This window comes from Apium graveolens, unplaced genomic scaffold, assembly GCF_009905375.1.
Source record: "Apium graveolens cultivar Ventura unplaced genomic scaffold, ASM990537v1 ctg5464, whole genome shotgun sequence".
Classification (NCBI taxonomy): Eukaryota; Viridiplantae; Streptophyta; class Magnoliopsida; order Apiales; family Apiaceae; genus Apium; species Apium graveolens.
The window spans coordinates 25,843-44,608 of NW_027418984.1; the positions used below are offsets into that span (position 1 = coordinate 25,843).

Below are 18,766 nucleotides of genomic sequence, written 5' to 3' on the forward strand. Positions count from 1 at the left end.
TTTTAAATGATTTTTTTGACGATCCAACCGTACAGATGTGAAGATATACTTATTTTAGTCATTTGAAAAAAGTATTAAAAAATTTCAAATTCATCTTGAATGTCAGGTTTAGAAAAATCTGGTAAAAGCACTACTTCCCAACATGAAATTCGTTCCCGATGAACAAGATAATTTTTTTTAAATGATTTTTTCAACGATCCAACCGTATGGATGTTAAGATATACTTATTTTAGTCACATGAAAAAAGTATTAAAAAATTTCAAATTCATCTCGAATGTCAGGATTAGAAAAATCTGGTAAAAGCACTTCTTCCCAACACGGGATTCGTTCCCGATGAACAAGATAAATTTTTTAAAAGATTTTTTCACACTTGTTTGTGATGAGGTGGCACCATGTGATTGGTGAAAAAACATTCACTTGGATTGCTGAGTTGGTGTAATAAGAGCAGTTGATTGAATGTATATTTATTATCAGCCATTAGATTAAAAAACGCTGCTACGCTTACACAACAGCTTTTGTTCAAATAAATGTTGTCAATGTTCATCTAAGACAACCTTTTTTCATAAAAAACCGTTGTATGTAAGTCTGATTCTTGAAATTTCTGAAGTGTTGCTTGTGATGAGGTGGCACCATGTGATTGGGGAAAAAACATTCACTTGGATTGTTGAGTTGGTGTAATTAGAGCCGTTGATTAAAAGTAGATTTAATATCAGCCGTAAGATTTAAAAAAGTTGATCATCTAAGACAACGGTTTTTTTCAAAAAAACTGTTGTCACAATTTATTTCAGACAACAATTTTTCATAAAAAACCGTTGGGTGTTGCCTCGTACTAGATTTTTTCATACCTAATGAAAAAGATAAATTTTTTTAATGATTTTTTAGAGGATCCAACCGTACGGATGTTAAGAAATACTCATTTTAGTTTCATGAAAAAAGTATTAAAAAATTTGAAATTCATCTCGAATGTCAGGATTAGAAAAATCTGGTAAAAGTACCCCTCCCGACAACGAGACTCGTTCCCGATTTACAGGAATAATATTTTAAAATGATTTTTCAACGATCCAACCATACGAATGTTAAAATATATCGATTTTAGTCATAAGAATAAATTATTAAAAAATTTGAAATTCATTTTGCATGCCAGGATTAGAAAAATTTGGTAAAAGTACCCCTCCCAACAACGAGACTCGTTCCCGATTTACAGGATTAATTTTTTAAAATGATTTTTCGATGATCCAACCGTACGAATGTTAAGATATATCGATTTTAGTTATAAGAATAAATTATTAAAAAATTTGAAATTCATTTTGCATGCCAGGATTAGAAAAATTTGGTAAAAGTACCCCTCCCGACAACGAGACTCGTTCCCGATTTACAAGATTAATTTTTTAAAATGATTTTTCGACGATCGAACCGTACGGATGTTAGGATATATTGATTTTAGTCATAAGAAAAAATTATTAAAAAATTTGAAATTCATTTTGCATGCCATGATTAGAAAAATCTGGTAAAAGTACCCCTCCCGACAACGAGACTCGTTCCTGATTTACAGGATTAATTTTTTAAAATAATTTTTCGACGATCCAACCGTACGGATGTTAGGATATATCGATTTTAGTCATAAGAAAAAATTATTAAAAAATTTGAAATTCATTTTGAATGTCAGGATTAGAACAATCTGGTAAAAGTACCCCTCCCGACTACGAGACTCGTTCCCGATTTACAGGATTAATTTTTTAAAATGATTTTTCGACGATCCAACTGTACGGATGTTAGGATATATCGATTTTAGTCATAAGAAAAAATTATTAAAAAATTTGAAATTCATTTTGCCTGTCAGGATTAGAAAAATCTGGTAAAAGTACCCCTCCCGACAACGAGACTCGTTCCCGATTTACAGGATTAATTTTTTAAAATGATTTTTCGACGATCCAACCGTACGGATGTTTGGATATATCGATTTTAGTCATAAGAAAAAATTATTAAAAAATTTGAAATTCATTTTGCATGTCAGGATTAGAAAAATCTGGTAAAACTACCCCTCCCGACAACGAGACTTGTTCCCGATTTATAGGATTAATTTTTTAAAATGATTTTTCGACGATCCAACTGTACGGATGTTAAGATATATCGATTTTAGTCATAAGAACAAATTATTAAAAAATTTGAAATTCATTTTGCATGCCAGGATAAGAAAAATTTGGTAAAAGTACCCCTCCCGATAACGAGACTCGTTCCCGATTTACAGGATTAATTTTTTAAAATGATTTTTCGACGATCCAACCGTACGGATGTTAAGATATACTCATTTTATTCACATGAAAAAAGTATTAAAAAATTTGAAATTCATTTTGCATGCCAGGATTAGAAAAATCTGGTAAAAGTACCCCTCCCGACAACGAGACTCGTTCCCGATTTACAGGATTAATTTTTTAAAATGATTTTTCGACGATCCAACCATACGGATGTTAGGATATATCGATTTTAGTCATAAGAAAAAATTATTAAAAAATTTGAAATTCATTTTGCATGCCAGGATTAGAAAAATCTGGTAAAAGTACCCCTCCCGACAACGAGACTCGTTCCCGATTTACAGGATTAATTTTTTAAAATGATTTTTTGACGATCCAACCGTACGGATGTTAAGAAATACTCATTTTAGTCACATGAAAAAAGTATTAAAAAATTTGAAATTTATCTCGAATGTCAGGATTAGAAAAATCTGGTAAAAGTACCCCTCCCGACAACGAGACTCGTTCCCGATTTACAGGATTAATTTTATAAAAGGATTTTTTGACGATCCAACCGTACGGATGTTAGGATATATCGATTTTAGTCATAAGAAAAAATTATTAAAAAATTTGAAATTCATTTGCATGCCAGGATTAGAAAAATCTAGTAAAAGTACCCCTCCCGACAACGAGACTCGTTCCCGATTTACAGGATTAATTTTTTAAAATGATTTTTCGACGATCCAACCGTACGGATGTTAAGATATATAGATTTTAGTCATAAGAACAAATTATTAAAAATTTTGAAATTCATTTTGCATGCCATGATTAGAAACATCTGGTAAAAGTACCCCTCCCGACAACGAGACTCGTTCCCGATTTACAGGATTAATTTTTTAAAATGATTTTTCTCAGGCGTTGTCGTATAAACTATGTACAACAGGCTTTTTAAAAATACCGTTGTGTGATTCAACAACGGTTTTTTTCTTGGAAACCGTTATTGACATTGTTTTTAAATAACCTTTTTTGGTTATAAACCGTTGTATGAATTTGGCACTATTTATTTGGTTGATATTACATCCCACAATTATTTTATATTAAAAACTGTTGTATGACTTTTGTTAAGACAACACATTTTAAATTTCAGATAATTATTTTTAATGCCATATATTTTATTGACTTTGTTAATATATATTCCTTAAACTGTTGATGTTAATATATATTGATTTTATTCACTTAAAAAATATTTTAAAATTTTCAAATATATCTTGCTTGAAATTATAACGAAAATGTAGTGAAAGTGGTAGTTCCTAAAATGGATTTCGTTCCTGCTTAACAAAATAATTTTTTGAAATGATTTTTTTCTAATATCCAACCATATGGATATTAATATATATTTGTTTAAGTGAATTATAAATTAATGAAAATGTTAGATTGAATTTTATTACATTAATATGTAATCTAAAATTTTATGTAATAATTTATAAATTCAAAAAAATATCTTGCATAACTTTACAAGAAGATTCTAGTTGAAGTACTACTTTCTCAAACTAGACACGTTCCTCATTAACAAAATGATTATTTAAATAAATTTTTCGACGATCCAACCATACGGATGTTAAGATATATTAATTTTGTTTATCCTCTTATAAAATAAAGTAAAATTAAAAAAATTATAAAATAATACATATAAATAAAAAAATATCTATTTACCCCTATTTCACCTTAAACCCCACTTTTTCATTTTCCCCTTGTTTAAATTTTCATTTCCTCCTTCACCCAAATTTCACTTTTTAGGCCATTTTTTCATTCCATCTCCTCTATTTTTAGTTTGCCCCCAAGTGAAAATTTTATTTCCCCTTATATCTCCCCCCATTTTGTTAACCCCGTTTATATCTCCTTCTCATCGGTCTCTGCTCTCACCCCTCTATTTTACCTGTTCTCTCTCTCCCAACTCTCCCTTCTCATCACATTTTATAATAAATCTATAAAATAAAATGTTCAATTCCTACCAATTTTTGTAGGAAATGACCAAAACAAAGAAAAATGTGCATTTTCATATTTTTTATTGATCGTTTGTCACATTTTTGTTTAACAAACTATGAAGACATAAAGATTTATTCATTTTAGTAGATAAATTCAAAAAAAAATTGTTGATTATATTTACATTCTCGTGTTTCTTTTATGTTTAGATAAATTATAATTATTTTTAAAAAAAATAATAAATATCGAAATGTTTCGATAAAATATAACTTCAAAAATGGAAAGTCATTTTATAGCGAAAGGAAACTAGGAAAAAAATTTGAAAAAGAAAAGATTTATAAACAATAAAATCGTATAAAAAAGGAAGGAGCGAAAATGTCGAAGTTTGAGTTAGGTTTTATACTCAAAATTTATAGATTGTTTAGGTGTTATACATTTTTATTTTTTTCCAGTTATCGAGCTGTACGGATGATTAGACATATTAATTTTCAATATGTATGTAAAATATTGGATTTTTTAAAATTAACTCATATATTTTTATAATAAATCTATAAAATAAGATGTTCAATTCCTACCGGTATTGGTCGGCTATGACCAAAAACAAAGAAAAATGTGCATTTTCGTGTTTTTTGTTAATCATTTGTCACATTTTTGTTGAACAAACTCTAAAGACATAAAGATGTATTCATTTTGGTAGTGAAATTCAAAAAAATAGTTATTATACATACATTCTCGTGTTTGTCTTATATTTAGATAAATTATAATTATTTAAAAAAAATATCGAAACGTTTCGATAAAATATAATTTCAAAAGTGGAAAGTCATTTTATAGAGAAAGGAAACTCGGAAAAAAATTTGGAAAAGAAATGTATTTATGAATGATCCAACCGTACAGATGTGAAGATCTATGTAAAATTTTAGTGATTTGATAAATTTATTAGAAAAAAAATGTATTCAATTTGTTATTTTAGTTGTCAACCAGTAGTTTGACCAGTTTTCTTACTAGCGTTTTAGTACCATAATGATGTTTTGATTTTTTTAAAAATATTTAAAAGTGATCCAACCGTATAGATGTTAAGATCTATATGTTTCACTGACATGAAATTTTTTTTAGAAAAAGGAATATTTATTTTGAATAGTACTTATAACTGGTGTTTAGTCCCATAAAAATACTTCGGTTTTTTTTTAAAATATTTATGAATGATCCAACCGTACAGATGTCAAGATCTATATATTTTATTGATATGATAAAATTATTAGAAAAAAATAAATGTATTCAGTTTTCTAATTTAATAGTCAACCAGTAGTTTGACTAGTTCTTCTTACTAGCGTTTAGTCCCGGATTAAAGTTTCCATTTTTTTTTAAAATATTTATGGATGATTCAACAATATAGATATCAAGATCTATATATTTTAGTGATATAATAAAAATATTAGAAAAAAATAAATGTATTTGAAAAATTAGAAAAAAATAAATATATTTTGCTTGTTATTTTAACAATCAATCAATGGATGGAATATTACTTCTAACTAGTGTTTAGTCCTATATTCATGTTTCGATTTTTATAAAAGTATTTATGAATGATCCACCCATAAGAATGTCAAGATATTTATATTTTAGTAATATGATAAATTTATAAAAAAAAAGAAATGTATTCGTTTTGTTATTTTAACAGTCAACCAGTAGCTTGACTAGTTCTTATAAATAGCGTTTAGTACCATAGATATTTTAATGTTTCGACTTTCTAAAAAATATTTAAAAATGATACAGTCGTATGGATGTTAAGATTTATATGTTTTAGTGACATGAAAAAAAATTAGAAAAAATAAATTTTTTTTATATTAACAATCAACCAATTGTTCGAATAGTACTTCTAACTAGTGCTTAATCATATATTTATGTTTTGATTTTTTTAAAAATTATTTATGAATGATCCAACCATATGGATGTCAAGATCTATATATTTCAATGATGTGATTTGAATTGCTATTAATGATCCAACCATATGAATGTCAAGATCTATATATTTCAATGATGTGATTTAAATTATTAGAAAAAAATAAATGTATTCAAGTTGCTATTATAACAGTCAACCAGTAGTTTAACCTGTTCTTTCGACTAGCGTTTAGTCCCATATTGATGTTTCAATTATTCTAAAAATATTTATAAATGATTCAACCGTACAGATGTCACGATCTATATGTTTTAGTGACATGACAAAAATTTTAGAAAAAAATAAAATTATTTTGTTTGTTATTTTAACAATCAACCACTTTTTTGAATATTACTTTTAACAAGTGTTTAGTTTCATATTGATGTTTCGATTTTTTTAAAAATATTTATGAATGATCCACCCGTACGGATATCAATATTTATATATTTTGGTGATATGATAAAAATTTTAGAAAAAATAAATTTATTTTGTTTGTTATTTTAACAATTAACAAATGGTTTGACCAGTTCTTCTTACTTACGATTAGTCCAATATTGATATTTCGATTTTTTTTAAAATATTTATGAATGATTCAACTGTACGGATGTCAAGATATATATATATAAGTAATATGATAAAACTTTTAGAAAAAAATATATTTAGTTTGGAAAAAAAAAATTCTACAGCTTGACTCGGCTCAACCTGGCTCGTATTTATCGAGAAAACTCGTATTCGGATCCACTTGACTTGGCTCGTTAGTTAACGAGTTTGAGTTGTAACACAATCTTTTATTCGATAAAAAAGTTCCACTCGACTCTACTCGTCAAAAATTTTTTAAAGCTGGATTCGATTCGATCAAAACTCGGATCGGTCGTGAGCATCTATGCCTATCGATATTGGAAGGAAATAAACCTTATTTCCACGAAATTTCAAACATGGAGCCAAAACCAAAATTTTAAACATGGAGCCAAAACCAAAAATTCAAAAAAATTGGGAAACTCAAAACCTACCAAAATTGGTAGGAAATAAACCTTAGTTTCACGAAAATTTCAAACATCGAGCCAAATAAAAAAAATTTAAACATGGAGGCAAAATCAGAAATTCAAAAATTTCTAACAATTCAAAGCCCTTTCCTTTTTTTGAGCAATTCAAAATATTTATTTTTATAATCCACAGGCTCAAACTTCTATCTTTCAGAATCAGGCTTTCTGTATTCACTTGCAAAATGACCACTCAAGCCACATTTGAAATATTTAAATTTGGATTTATCCACCGTGATCTATTTGGCTTGGCTGCTCCAATTTTTTTTAAAAATTTGAGCTTGGCAAACCTTCTTGATAGGAAAGGTAGATGTTCATCTATATGCTCCATTTTATCTTAACAAAGATGGTTTTCATGTTTAGCTACTAACCCCTTTCCTTTGCCTTTACAAACCCTAGAGTTTGGTGCAGATTCCACACCTTCAACCTTCATCTCTTTCACTCTCTCTTGTTCAGCTACAGTGCTATAGATCCTCCCTTCTTCCTTCTTTTCTCTATATTCTCATCTTGTTCTAACTCAAGTTTATAAGTTTTTAGAATCTCATATAGTCTCTCCAAGGTAAACTCCTTGTAATCTTGTGAATATCTGGGAGAGACCGTCATAGGCTTCCATTCTTTTGGTAGAGATCTAAGGAAGTTCAGGTTTGAATCTTTTGTCTGAAAAACCCTTCCATCCAGCTTCAGTGCATTTAGTAGTTTTTGAAATCTAATAAAGATGTCAATTAAGGATTCACTATCTTCACGATGAAAATGTTCATACCACTGAATTAGAAGTGCATCTTGTTTTCCCTCACTTGCTCAGTTTCATCATATATAATTTGAATTGTATCCTAAATGTCGTTAGCAGTCTTGAAATTTATATATTGTCAAACATATTTCCATGAAGACCGTTGAACAAAATATTCATAGCCTTCTTGTCTTTGTGCACTTGTTCAATGTCTTCATCTGTCTATTTTGATTGTGGCGTTGGGACACTTGGCTCATTGCCTATAGCAGCTATTACAGGAATATGAGGTCATTTCTCAATTCAATCAACATACCTTTCATCTTGAGAGAGGAGATGCAGGTGCATTTTTACCTTCCAATGGTGATAATTGTCTTTATCTAAGAAAAGGAACTTTACTCCAACATCATTCATGCTCATCTTATTGGTTTCTTTGATCTTTATACTCTTAATATGTCAAGAGCCTGCTCTAGTACCAATTGTCATTCCCAGATAATCTAACAGTTGAATTACAGAAGGGGGTTTGAATGTAATTCTTGGTTTCTTCTTTCTTTTAAGAACTTCTCTAACAAATATACATAACAGTGTTTGAATATGCTAAAGTACGGTGTAAAAGTATTGATGTGTTCAAAAATAAAGTAATTTAAACACAAGTATTAAAAAACTTTCTGGTGGATTGAACTTATCCACCAGAGATATATATATTTTGAGAACTTTGTTATACAAAGATTGTACATAGCTGCTTACAAGTACAATCACAGGGAACAGAGAAATTCTTCACAGATACAGCTTTTTCTATTTCTCTAGTTGATTGCTTAATTTTCTAGCTACTCTTGGTCTATATATTACCAAGATACACGTGATTAAGATAAAGTAATAAAATGTGTCTTTGTCTAATCACATGCTTCTTCATTTCTCCATCCAGTATCTTTGTTTTCTTCAAGTAAGTATAGAAATTGAAATGCTTCTTTGTCCTCTTAAACCTAATTATAGGCTGCCACATTCCTTTTCTGGGTAATCAACCCATGTTATTGTAATGTCACTATCAACTCTTGTTTGAAATTCGTCATCCGTCGAAATTTGACTTGGGTCATCCGTCAAAGCCTTGTGAAGAACATCCGTTCAAAGTGTTTCCATAGCAGTTGACTCAATTTTACTTATGTAAAATTACAAGGCATCTAATATATACAATTTTCCACCCTATTTTACATATCATTCTTGTAGTCAACATGACTTAGAATGTCCTTGAACTTCTAATTCTTTAAGGCATTACAATACAGAGGAATGTGCTACAAAATACTTATTAATACATAAGGTACTCTTTCAACGGATGACAGATAGGATCATCCGTTGAAAGCTACAAATACACTTAATCAAATCTACTAAGGTGTTTTTGTAGCATTTAGTCTATAACATATCACTACAAGAAAAATGCAATCAGACAACGGTTGAAAGACAACGGTTAAAAAAAATACCGTTGTCCTAAAAAATACAACAACGGTGAAATGATTTTGAAAAAAAAACAGTTGTGTGAGCTTAAGGACAGACAATAGTTATCTATTAGTTCAAAAACTGTTGTCTTTGTTATGCCCTCCCATGGAATCAGACAACAGTGTGCAAACTAAAAGGTTGTCTTAGAATACTAAGACAACACGCTAGAACTGTTGTTAAATAACAACCATTTATCAGATTAAGACGATGGTTTTGCTGCTTATGTTGTGTAATTTGGACAAGTGCTTATTCTTACCCTTGTCTCATTAAAAATCAAACAACTGTGTGTTCTTACCATTGTTTAAAGGAAAGGCCAGAGATAATGGTGTTTTAAAGCATTATATTTATAAGATTTACACGACGGATTTATAACGCGTTGTCTAAACACCACACTTTAAAAGATACTTTTAGAGGTTGTTTTGAATTATTTATTTTTCATTCTCCCTCCTATTTTAATTTAATCTCCCACAAAATTTTAACAACTCAACAGTTTACTTTTTTCATCTATCAACTAATAGACAACGGTTTGAGATGTAAAAAACTTGTTAGAAACTTAAACACACAATGGTTTGGTTCTTCATGCATGTTGTCTAAACTCTAGGTAGAAGATGGTTTAATAGATTATCTATAAACTGTTGTCTCTGAGTAATGTTAAAATGAAAAAAATGAGTTGTATATATATTGAATCCTCAGAAAATTAATCCAAAAGTAGCCAACCAATGACTACCTAACAAAATATCATCCAACCAATATAGACTAGCAAAAAACCCTCAATCAAGTTGGCAAATCAGAATATTTCCTCAAGTCAACAACTAATTTCAATTGGATAATTCACAAACCAAATTACTTATTAAGATGTTATGTAAGCTTACTTATCACACCCAACAAATAATTACTTATTGCAGAATTTCACTCGTCAAAGCAAGTTCACTTATGGAATTGTGATGGAAGAGATAACAACACGAGATGAAAGTAGTAATATATGTCCAGCTGAGCAAAGGGTGTTGCCAAGTGGAGGCGTAAGTGCTGATGGACCTCCGACAACCCTCAGTGGCACTGGCATTGACCGAATGGCATTCTTACAGGCTAATATAACAAGAGACAACACAAAGTTTGTCAATGGAGCAATTGTGGGTGAAAGAAATGTATTCCAGGTAAGCAAATTGATAAAAGTTCATAAATAAGTAAAATATCAAGAGTATTTCTTGAAGAAACTTGATGAGTTGATGTTAGATGATTACTGAGTATTTTCTTCCTTGCTGTGTCTTTCTAATACCCGTGTTCTTGACTTTTTCTGCAGCTAGAGCAGGGTCTTTTCATTGGCAGTAAGTTCCCGTTTTTTAATCGTCACCAGTTGACTTGGACCAAATTCCTCCAGCTGAAGACAGTGGAAGAAGGTGCTGGTAACCCTCCACCCCCAGTAACAAGTTGTTGGCAGAGAAGAAGCAGGGTATCATATATGAACACCTTATTCGATCAGAATTCCAACCAAAACCTTGACAAGCGACCAACAGTTTTAATTAGGCATGTCCATAAAACCAATAATGCAATCAAACAGGCTTTTCCACGAAAATGGGCAAAAACGGGAAACAATGAAATCCGGATCAATAATCACATTGGTCATTGAAAGAAAAATAAAAAAACTGAACATGGTTACAAATTTAAGATTAACAGGGTTTATGGCCCATCAACACTACTGTCCAATAATTAGATGACACTGAATCCAACATATAAATGCCAGACAGTCCAAACAATCAAGAAAAAAGGGAGCGATAAATTAGAAAATGACAAATTCCAGTATGATAAATCATTTATAAAAATTAAAAAAACTGCTAACTTCATATATATTAAAACAGTAATCGTAATTGACACTGATTAATTAAAATTATCAAATTTTGGCAAATAATAATTCGAGAAATAAAAAAAGATTTACGAATAAATAAATTATATAAGGCAGAGAGGTAACTCATGCTGGGGTAATTTTCTAGACAATTTAACTTAAAAGAAGGTAATTTTTACCATCATGGGAGTTGAATCCATTCATCTTCGTCCCGCATATAACTAGCTTTTTCCTCATCAAGTTCGTCAACATTGGGAAACATTGGCAAGTGCAGCTCATTCTCAAGTTCTATTTCTACTGATCCATCATTTTCATCGTCACATTGTTCATAACAGTTCTTTTCCGGTAATTTCAACACGACATACCAATGTTTTTCAAGAGGATCATCAATGTAACAAACGTGCTTAACATGTTTCCCTAGCACGAACGGATCATTTACAAAACCTAATTTATTCAAATTAACAATTATACATTTACCAGGAAAAAATATAAACTAGGCCTATTTATGATGTTTTTATTCAAATAACAATTATACCTTTTTCCTGAACCATTTATGAAATTCTGCATTTTGCTTGTTTTTAAGCCAGACTTCATCATTTTCATGTTGTTGGTATCTTGTCATCAAAGATGCCATATGCTCGCTGCGAGAAAAATCACTTTCTTTAGTATATTAATCAAAGTGCATAAAATAATGAAATAACACACACTTAAATATCACTAACTTACTCAAAATATGGTCTAATGTTAGTTGTATTTTGGAGAAAACACAAATGTGCTAGATGCAAGTCCTCATCGCTCGGCTTTGTCAATGTCGCACCAGATAGAGGTCTTGCATTCTGCTCATACTTTGCATTTTGAGACACTCCTACGGTAGATTTTTCAAAATTCACCAAACACTCCACCGCCTCTTCGGCAACGTATGCCTCAGCAATACACCCTTCGGGATGAGCCGGGTTCCGTACATATCATTTAAACGCTTTTAGATATCTCTCGAAGGGATACATCCAACGAAGGAATATTGGCCCACAAAGTTTAACCTCTCTCACGAGATGAACTGAGAGATGGATCATCACATCAAAGAACGAAGGGGGAAAGTGCTTTTCAAGCTGGCACAATGTTTCCACTAACTCACTCTGCATTTTTTCCAACTTGTCTACATTGATCACTTTACTGCAAATTGCCTTGAAGAAAAGGCAAAACCTAATAATTGTGCACCTGACTTGTTTTTGTAATACTGATCAAATTGAGATTGGAAGCAAATGATGCAATATCGTGTGACAATCATGAGATTTCATTCCAACAAGCCGAAGATTTTCCATGTTTATAAGATTCTTAATATTTGAACAAAATCCATCTGCCAACTTCATTTTAAGAAATGATGAGCAAACTGTTTTTTTTTCTGCATGCATTAAGTTCCATGATGCCAACGGTACCTTTTCTTTCTTTCCAGGAGTCTTAGGTCTCAGCTCCGTTCTTATTCCCATTTCAGCCATATCAAGACGAACATATTCCCTATCTTTTGTCTTCCCCGGAATATTTAGTAAAGTTCCAACAAGGGCTTCGCATATATTTTTCTCGATGTGCATCACATCGAGAACATGCCTAACTGGCAAAATTCCCAATACTCAAGTTGGAAGAATATTGAAACCTTTTTCCAAACAGGTCTAGGTTCACCTTTCTTCCATCGTGGTTGCCGTTGTTTCTTTCCAAATACATGGGCCCTTAAATGCTGTACTCTTTGAAAAACCTCTTCTCCGGTTAATGGAACAGGGGCGACCCCCTTCTCCACAGTGTTATCAAAAGCTGATTTCTGCCTTCTATAAGGATGATTACGGGGCAACCATCTTCGATGCCTCATAATCACCGTCTTACGGTAATTAACCAACCTAGTAGCTTTCGTTTCATCAATACAAATAGTACACGCATTATACCCTTTAATAACATTTCCTGACAAGTTCCCTAAGGCAGGATAATCACTTATTGTCCATAATAAAATGCCCCTAAGCATGAAAGACTCTTTCTTATAAGTGTCGTACATTTGTTTCCCATGCCACAACTCTTGCAGATCTTCTATTAGTGGTTGAAGGAACACGTCGATATCATTTCCAGGCTCAGTCGGTCCAGATATTAACAAGCAGAGCATAATATACCTTCTCTTCATACAAAGCCATGGAGGAAGGTTATAAATTGATAGCAAAACAGGCCATCTTGAGTAATCAGTACGGTTTCCATGAAAAGGATTGAAACCATCGGAAGATAAAGCTAATCGAAGGTTCCTAGTCTCTGATGCAAAATTAGGCCATTTTTGGTCGACATCCTTCCATGTTATTGAATCAGCCGGATGCCTCATTTTACCATCCTTTTGTCGCTCGGTGTCATGCCACGTCATGTCCTTTGCAATGTGAGGTGTATTGAATAAATTTCGTAATCTTGGTATCAGCGGGAAATACCATAGAACTTTAGCAGGGACCCCTTCAAGTTCATCTCCTTTTTTGTTCAATTTCCATCTAGAGGCCTTACATACGCGACAAGTAGTTTGTTCTTCATCTAAATCGCCACGGTATAAGAGACAATTATTCAGACATGCGTGTATCTTTTCATACCCCATTCCTAATGCACATAAGGTTTTTTTTGCTTCATTGAAGGAAGAAGGGATGTTGTTGCCTTCTGGAAGTAAAGAGCCAAGTAATAACAGAATATCACTGAAGCATGAATCAGACATACCATGCTTCACTTTCAAGTTGTATAACTGGACCAGAGCTTTCATCTTAGTGTACCTCCCACATCCAGGATAAAGAGGTTGATGTTCACCTTTAACATGGTTACTGAAATCAGAAGTGTCGGTTTCGTCAGAACTTTCATCAGAAGACATATCATCGTCGTCGTCCTCGTCATGTTCACCCATTCTTGAGGTGCCTTGATTGATAGATTCCGAAGTGTCGGTTTCATTAGAACTTTCTACAGAATTATTCTCCCCGTGCCATATCCAACGTGTATAAGTTTGATCAATACCATTTTGAAAAAGATGGTTTTTAACTATCTGCGCTCTCCATGATTTACTATGTGCGCAGTTTACACATGGACAACTGATTTTTTCTGCATTATAACCATTCTCAAATGCAAATATTAACAAATCTTCCACTCCTTTTTTGAACTCTTTCGTTCTTCTATCCGCTTTTAACCATGACCTATCCATCTTTTAAAAGTCTGAATAGAACCTCAAATTCAGACTAAATTATGAAATCTTTAAATTTCCCTAAAATCTTTATAACTGAACCCTAATTGAAGTAAAAAAGGCATCAAAATGAATTCAAAACAGAGGACTTATATAACCCAAATGCATAAATTAAAGTACTTACCTGTCCTTATAGCTTCTTAAAAATGAATTGTGAAGTCTTTATATTTCCCCCAAATCAATATGAACCCTAGTTCAGAATCACAAAAGAATGAATTCATCAAAATGAATTCAAAAGAGATTACATATAAACCCGACTTCATAAAAGACTGTACTTACCTGTTCAAGTGTGAAAATAAATTTAAAACCCGAGATCTTGATGTCTTGGAATCTTGATGTGACATGGATTTGATATCTAGATTTGAGGACTTGAGGGTATGAGCACGATTTTGAGCATAGATTTGAGAGTATTAGCACGAATTTGAGCATAGATTTGAGAGTATTATGGATTTGAGAGCACATGGACATGGATGAACGGCCTAACTACCAAGTAAATAAATGTGTTCTTGTTCCGACAGATACATATGTCTGAACAAATATATGTCTGAAATAAAAAGTAATTAATAATATGTTTAAGTCTCAACTAAATTATTATATAAAAAATACATGGCTCATAAATTAAAATATTTTGAATAATATTAATTCATTTATTCTCTAGGACCACAATAATTTGGATTTTATGTATTTGAATAAATTAATATAGAGGAATAAATTATATAATTTATTAAAAAATAAATAATCACAAATTATTTTAACGAAATAGTATGTCGGTAATAAGAATATCGAATTTATATTACACGAAAAATTGTGAAGATGTTCTTTAATAGATATTAGTGTAGTTTGAATCGTTTAGAATGTCTTTATTATCATTTTCAATTTCAATATTTTTTATATTATTAGTGTTAAACGATCGGTAAATAAATCATCTAATTATCTTTAGTTTGTTATTTGTTTTTACAACTTGATCGTATCGACAATTGGGAGTTCCGAACTATATATTGTTTTACATAATAGTGTTTTTGAAAAACTATTGCCCAACACTAGATTAAATAGTTGTTTGTAAACTGTTACATATAACTCACTAGCGATAAGTTCGACTTTTTGGAGTTGATATCCCATGTTTATCGATATTTTCTAAATTTGTAAATATTTTCGACGATCCAATTATACGGATGTTTAAATCACCCTTTCAATGATCCAAACAAATGGATGTGCTTCGAATATGAATATGATTATCATATACAATATTGATACCTTTTCTAGAAAAAGATGTTCCGATGTGTTTTTATATTAATTGAATCTTTCTTATTAAGCATATTCATCAATTATTCTAAATATTATACTTTAAACCCTATCTTAACCCCGAATAATTTTTTTTATTGTAGGTAACCCGCAGCCGCTACCCTTCAGGTGCGCACTGGGTAAACCCTACGGGTTCACGCAATAGCCTGCAAACCACGTGAACCAAGCTAAACCGCATTTAGGGACAGACTCTAACTCAGGAGGCATAATCATAAATTCTCCTCCCCTAGTGATCCTTATATCGTAACCGTAACCCCTTATAAGTCACCTTATCAGTCGATCCTACTTATAAGTTGAATTTACGACTTATAAGCTGATAAGTTGAATGTTAGTAATGACGTACTTTGTTCTGAATATATTTTGATTTTTTCTTCTTCATCAACTTTATTTTATAAAGTTATGTTTCAAGATGTCAATCTAATCAAAATTCATTAATTTTAATTAGATGTTGAATTGTTGAATTATAATTTTAGTGAAAATAAATGTAAAACTATTTTATTAAAAGTTGAAAAAGACTTTCATTCATAAGAAAAAGAATTACTATCGTTGGGATCTGATTCTACTGCAGAATCAGATCCCAACGATAGTAATTCTTTTTTCTTATGAATGAAAGTCTTTTTCAGCTTTCAATAAAATAGCTTTACATTTATTTTCACTAAAATCATAATGCAACAATTCAACATCTAATTAAAATTAATGAATTTTGATTAGATTGACATCTTGAAACATAACTTACTTATCAACTTATAAGTCGTAAATTCAACTTATATTTATTAAATATTAAAATTAAGGACATACGGTTTTAGTTTCAGTTTTGGCCAAAAAATGTCCCAAACCAAACCGTGCTCCACCCTAGTTACAACTCCATCTTTAATTATTTTAAAATTTTACAAAGAGAAACTTAATATCCTTAATTATTAGTTGTTTAATAAATTTTTATTCACAAACGTCTCTGTCAGCGTAATCTACGTTTGTTTATAGTAATATTCTTAATTATTATTATTATTTGTTTATAGTGATATAATCGAAGTCTTCGAATCAGATTATCAAACTTTTAAGGTACCAAAAATTTAACTTTTATGGATTACGTCAAATGTTTTATCAACATATGTGCACTCGCAAACATCGAACATTTAAAAATTAAAAGTTTTACAATAGATTATTCTTATTTTTGTTTTAGATTATAGACAACGGTTTAGGACAAAAAACTCTTGTTGGAAAATATATGAGACAACGGTGTGTGTAAGAAACCGTTACACAACTACTATTTAAATAATATAGCATACGATAACGGTATCCTGTAAGAACCGTTATATGATAGTTGATCTTACAACAGTTACTATATCTCCAAATATATGGATAATTTATATATATTTTAATTTTTGATTTTTAGGTTTTAAAAAAATTAAATAATAACAGATTTTGTTGATCGTTGGATTAAACCAGATCTGTATCTAGGCCGTTGGTTTGAAGTGAATTTTTTTCATTTTCCCTCTCTTTTAAATTTCATCTCTCCCCTTTATTTTTTAGTATCCCCCCGAAATATCCCCCCAAAAACTTTACTCCCCAACCTCCTTCTTCCCCATCAGTTACTCCTCGTCATAACTCCCCAACCCCCTTCTTCCCCATCATCAGTTACTCTTCTTCACGGCGATTTTCTTCACACAATCTTCTTCCTCTTCTTCACACAATCTTCTTCCTCTTCTTCACACAATCTTCTTCCTCTTCTTCCATTCGATTATACTGGTATGTTTCTAATTCAATTAGAGACCGTAAAGCCCTCATCTATATTTGGGGGTTTTTTATTTTTACATGTTTTTAATAAGTTTCTAAAATGCTATTCAATTTATTTGGGGTTTTTTGATTTATTTTAGAACTATAAAACCCTCTTCAATTTATGTTGGGGTTTTTTATTTTTAACTCTATATTTTATGAGATTTAAATGTTGCATGCTCTGTTTGATGGTATTGTGGAGTGTCTTTGCTTTGCGGAATGTTGCATGCAATGTTTGATGGTATTGTGGAGTGTCTTTGGTTTGTTTTATTATGTAAATTTTGCATGCAATTGTGGAGTGTTGAGTGTTGATGATGAAACCCCTGGTTTTAAACTGTAATTATCTCATGATGAAACCCCCGGTTCTTGCTATTCTCTTGTTTTTGTTCCAAATGGATATTAACAGGGTGCTAATTTCTGTTTGAAATCTTGTAACTGTGCTAATTTCTTGTTTTTTGTTTCATGTTTCTATTGATTTTTGAGATGAAATTACTGGTTTGTTTGTTATAACTATGCAGTCGATTAGTTAGTTGAATGTGCCCTATGCTACTGTCCTATAATAAATGGATAATTTATCTTTATTCACATGCCGTAAGTTGTACGATTATAAGCTAGATTTTATTGGTGGTTGAATGTTTGTTTGTGTACATCTCTGGTTAGTTTAGGCACTCAAAGTGTGTCATTTTAAGTAAAATTTATAATACGCTTTTAAGTGGGAAAGTTAAGATATCTCAGATGGTTATTCTTTTATTGTTTTTAGGTTCTTTTACCTGTAATGTCTTTGAGTTTTATTGAGTTTACTGTCATGTTAATATTGTACTTATTCCTTATTTGTGTACTTCATAGGGTATGGCTACTCCTAAGAAGAAGACCAAGGCAGATAAGGGAAATTTGAAAAAGAAAGTGTCTCACAGGAATGGGTTCAAAAAGACACGATCTTCACCCCATCCAAGGACAATGAGTGTGCTAAGGGCTTTAAGAAAGACAAAGTCCACGAATAGCGAGACCTCCACTCCATTGAGTTCTCCCCCAAAAACTGTGAAGAAGGCCATTTCTGAAAACTTACAAAAGAAAATATCAAAGAAAAGAAAATGAGAAAAAGTTGTTACCAAACCGGACAATACTCAAGGACTAAAACTATTGAAGCGAGGCTGTGTAACGATGCACCGAATTGTGAAACGCAAGATCCGAGGGATCAAACTTACTGTGTCTTT

The 18,766-nt window shown here is 31.2% G+C and overlaps 1 protein-coding gene across 1 annotated transcript; it reads right to left on the reverse strand.

Moving 5' to 3' along the window:
- Positions 1-12,827: 12,827 nt before the first annotated feature.
- On the reverse strand, positions 12,828-14,438 carry LOC141702664 (uncharacterized). Its single transcript, XM_074506300.1, has one exon. It carries the CDS (start codon positions 14,436-14,438, stop codon positions 12,828-12,830), a length of 1,611 nt encoding a protein of 536 aa, XP_074362401.1.
- Between the last annotated feature and the right edge of the window lie 4,328 nt (positions 14,439-18,766).

Excerpts from the sequence above, each read along its gene's own strand:
- LOC141702664 (XM_074506300.1), bottom strand. The coding sequence starts at position 14,438 with ATGGATAGGTCATGGTTAAAAGCGGATAGAAGAACGAAAGAGTTCAAA.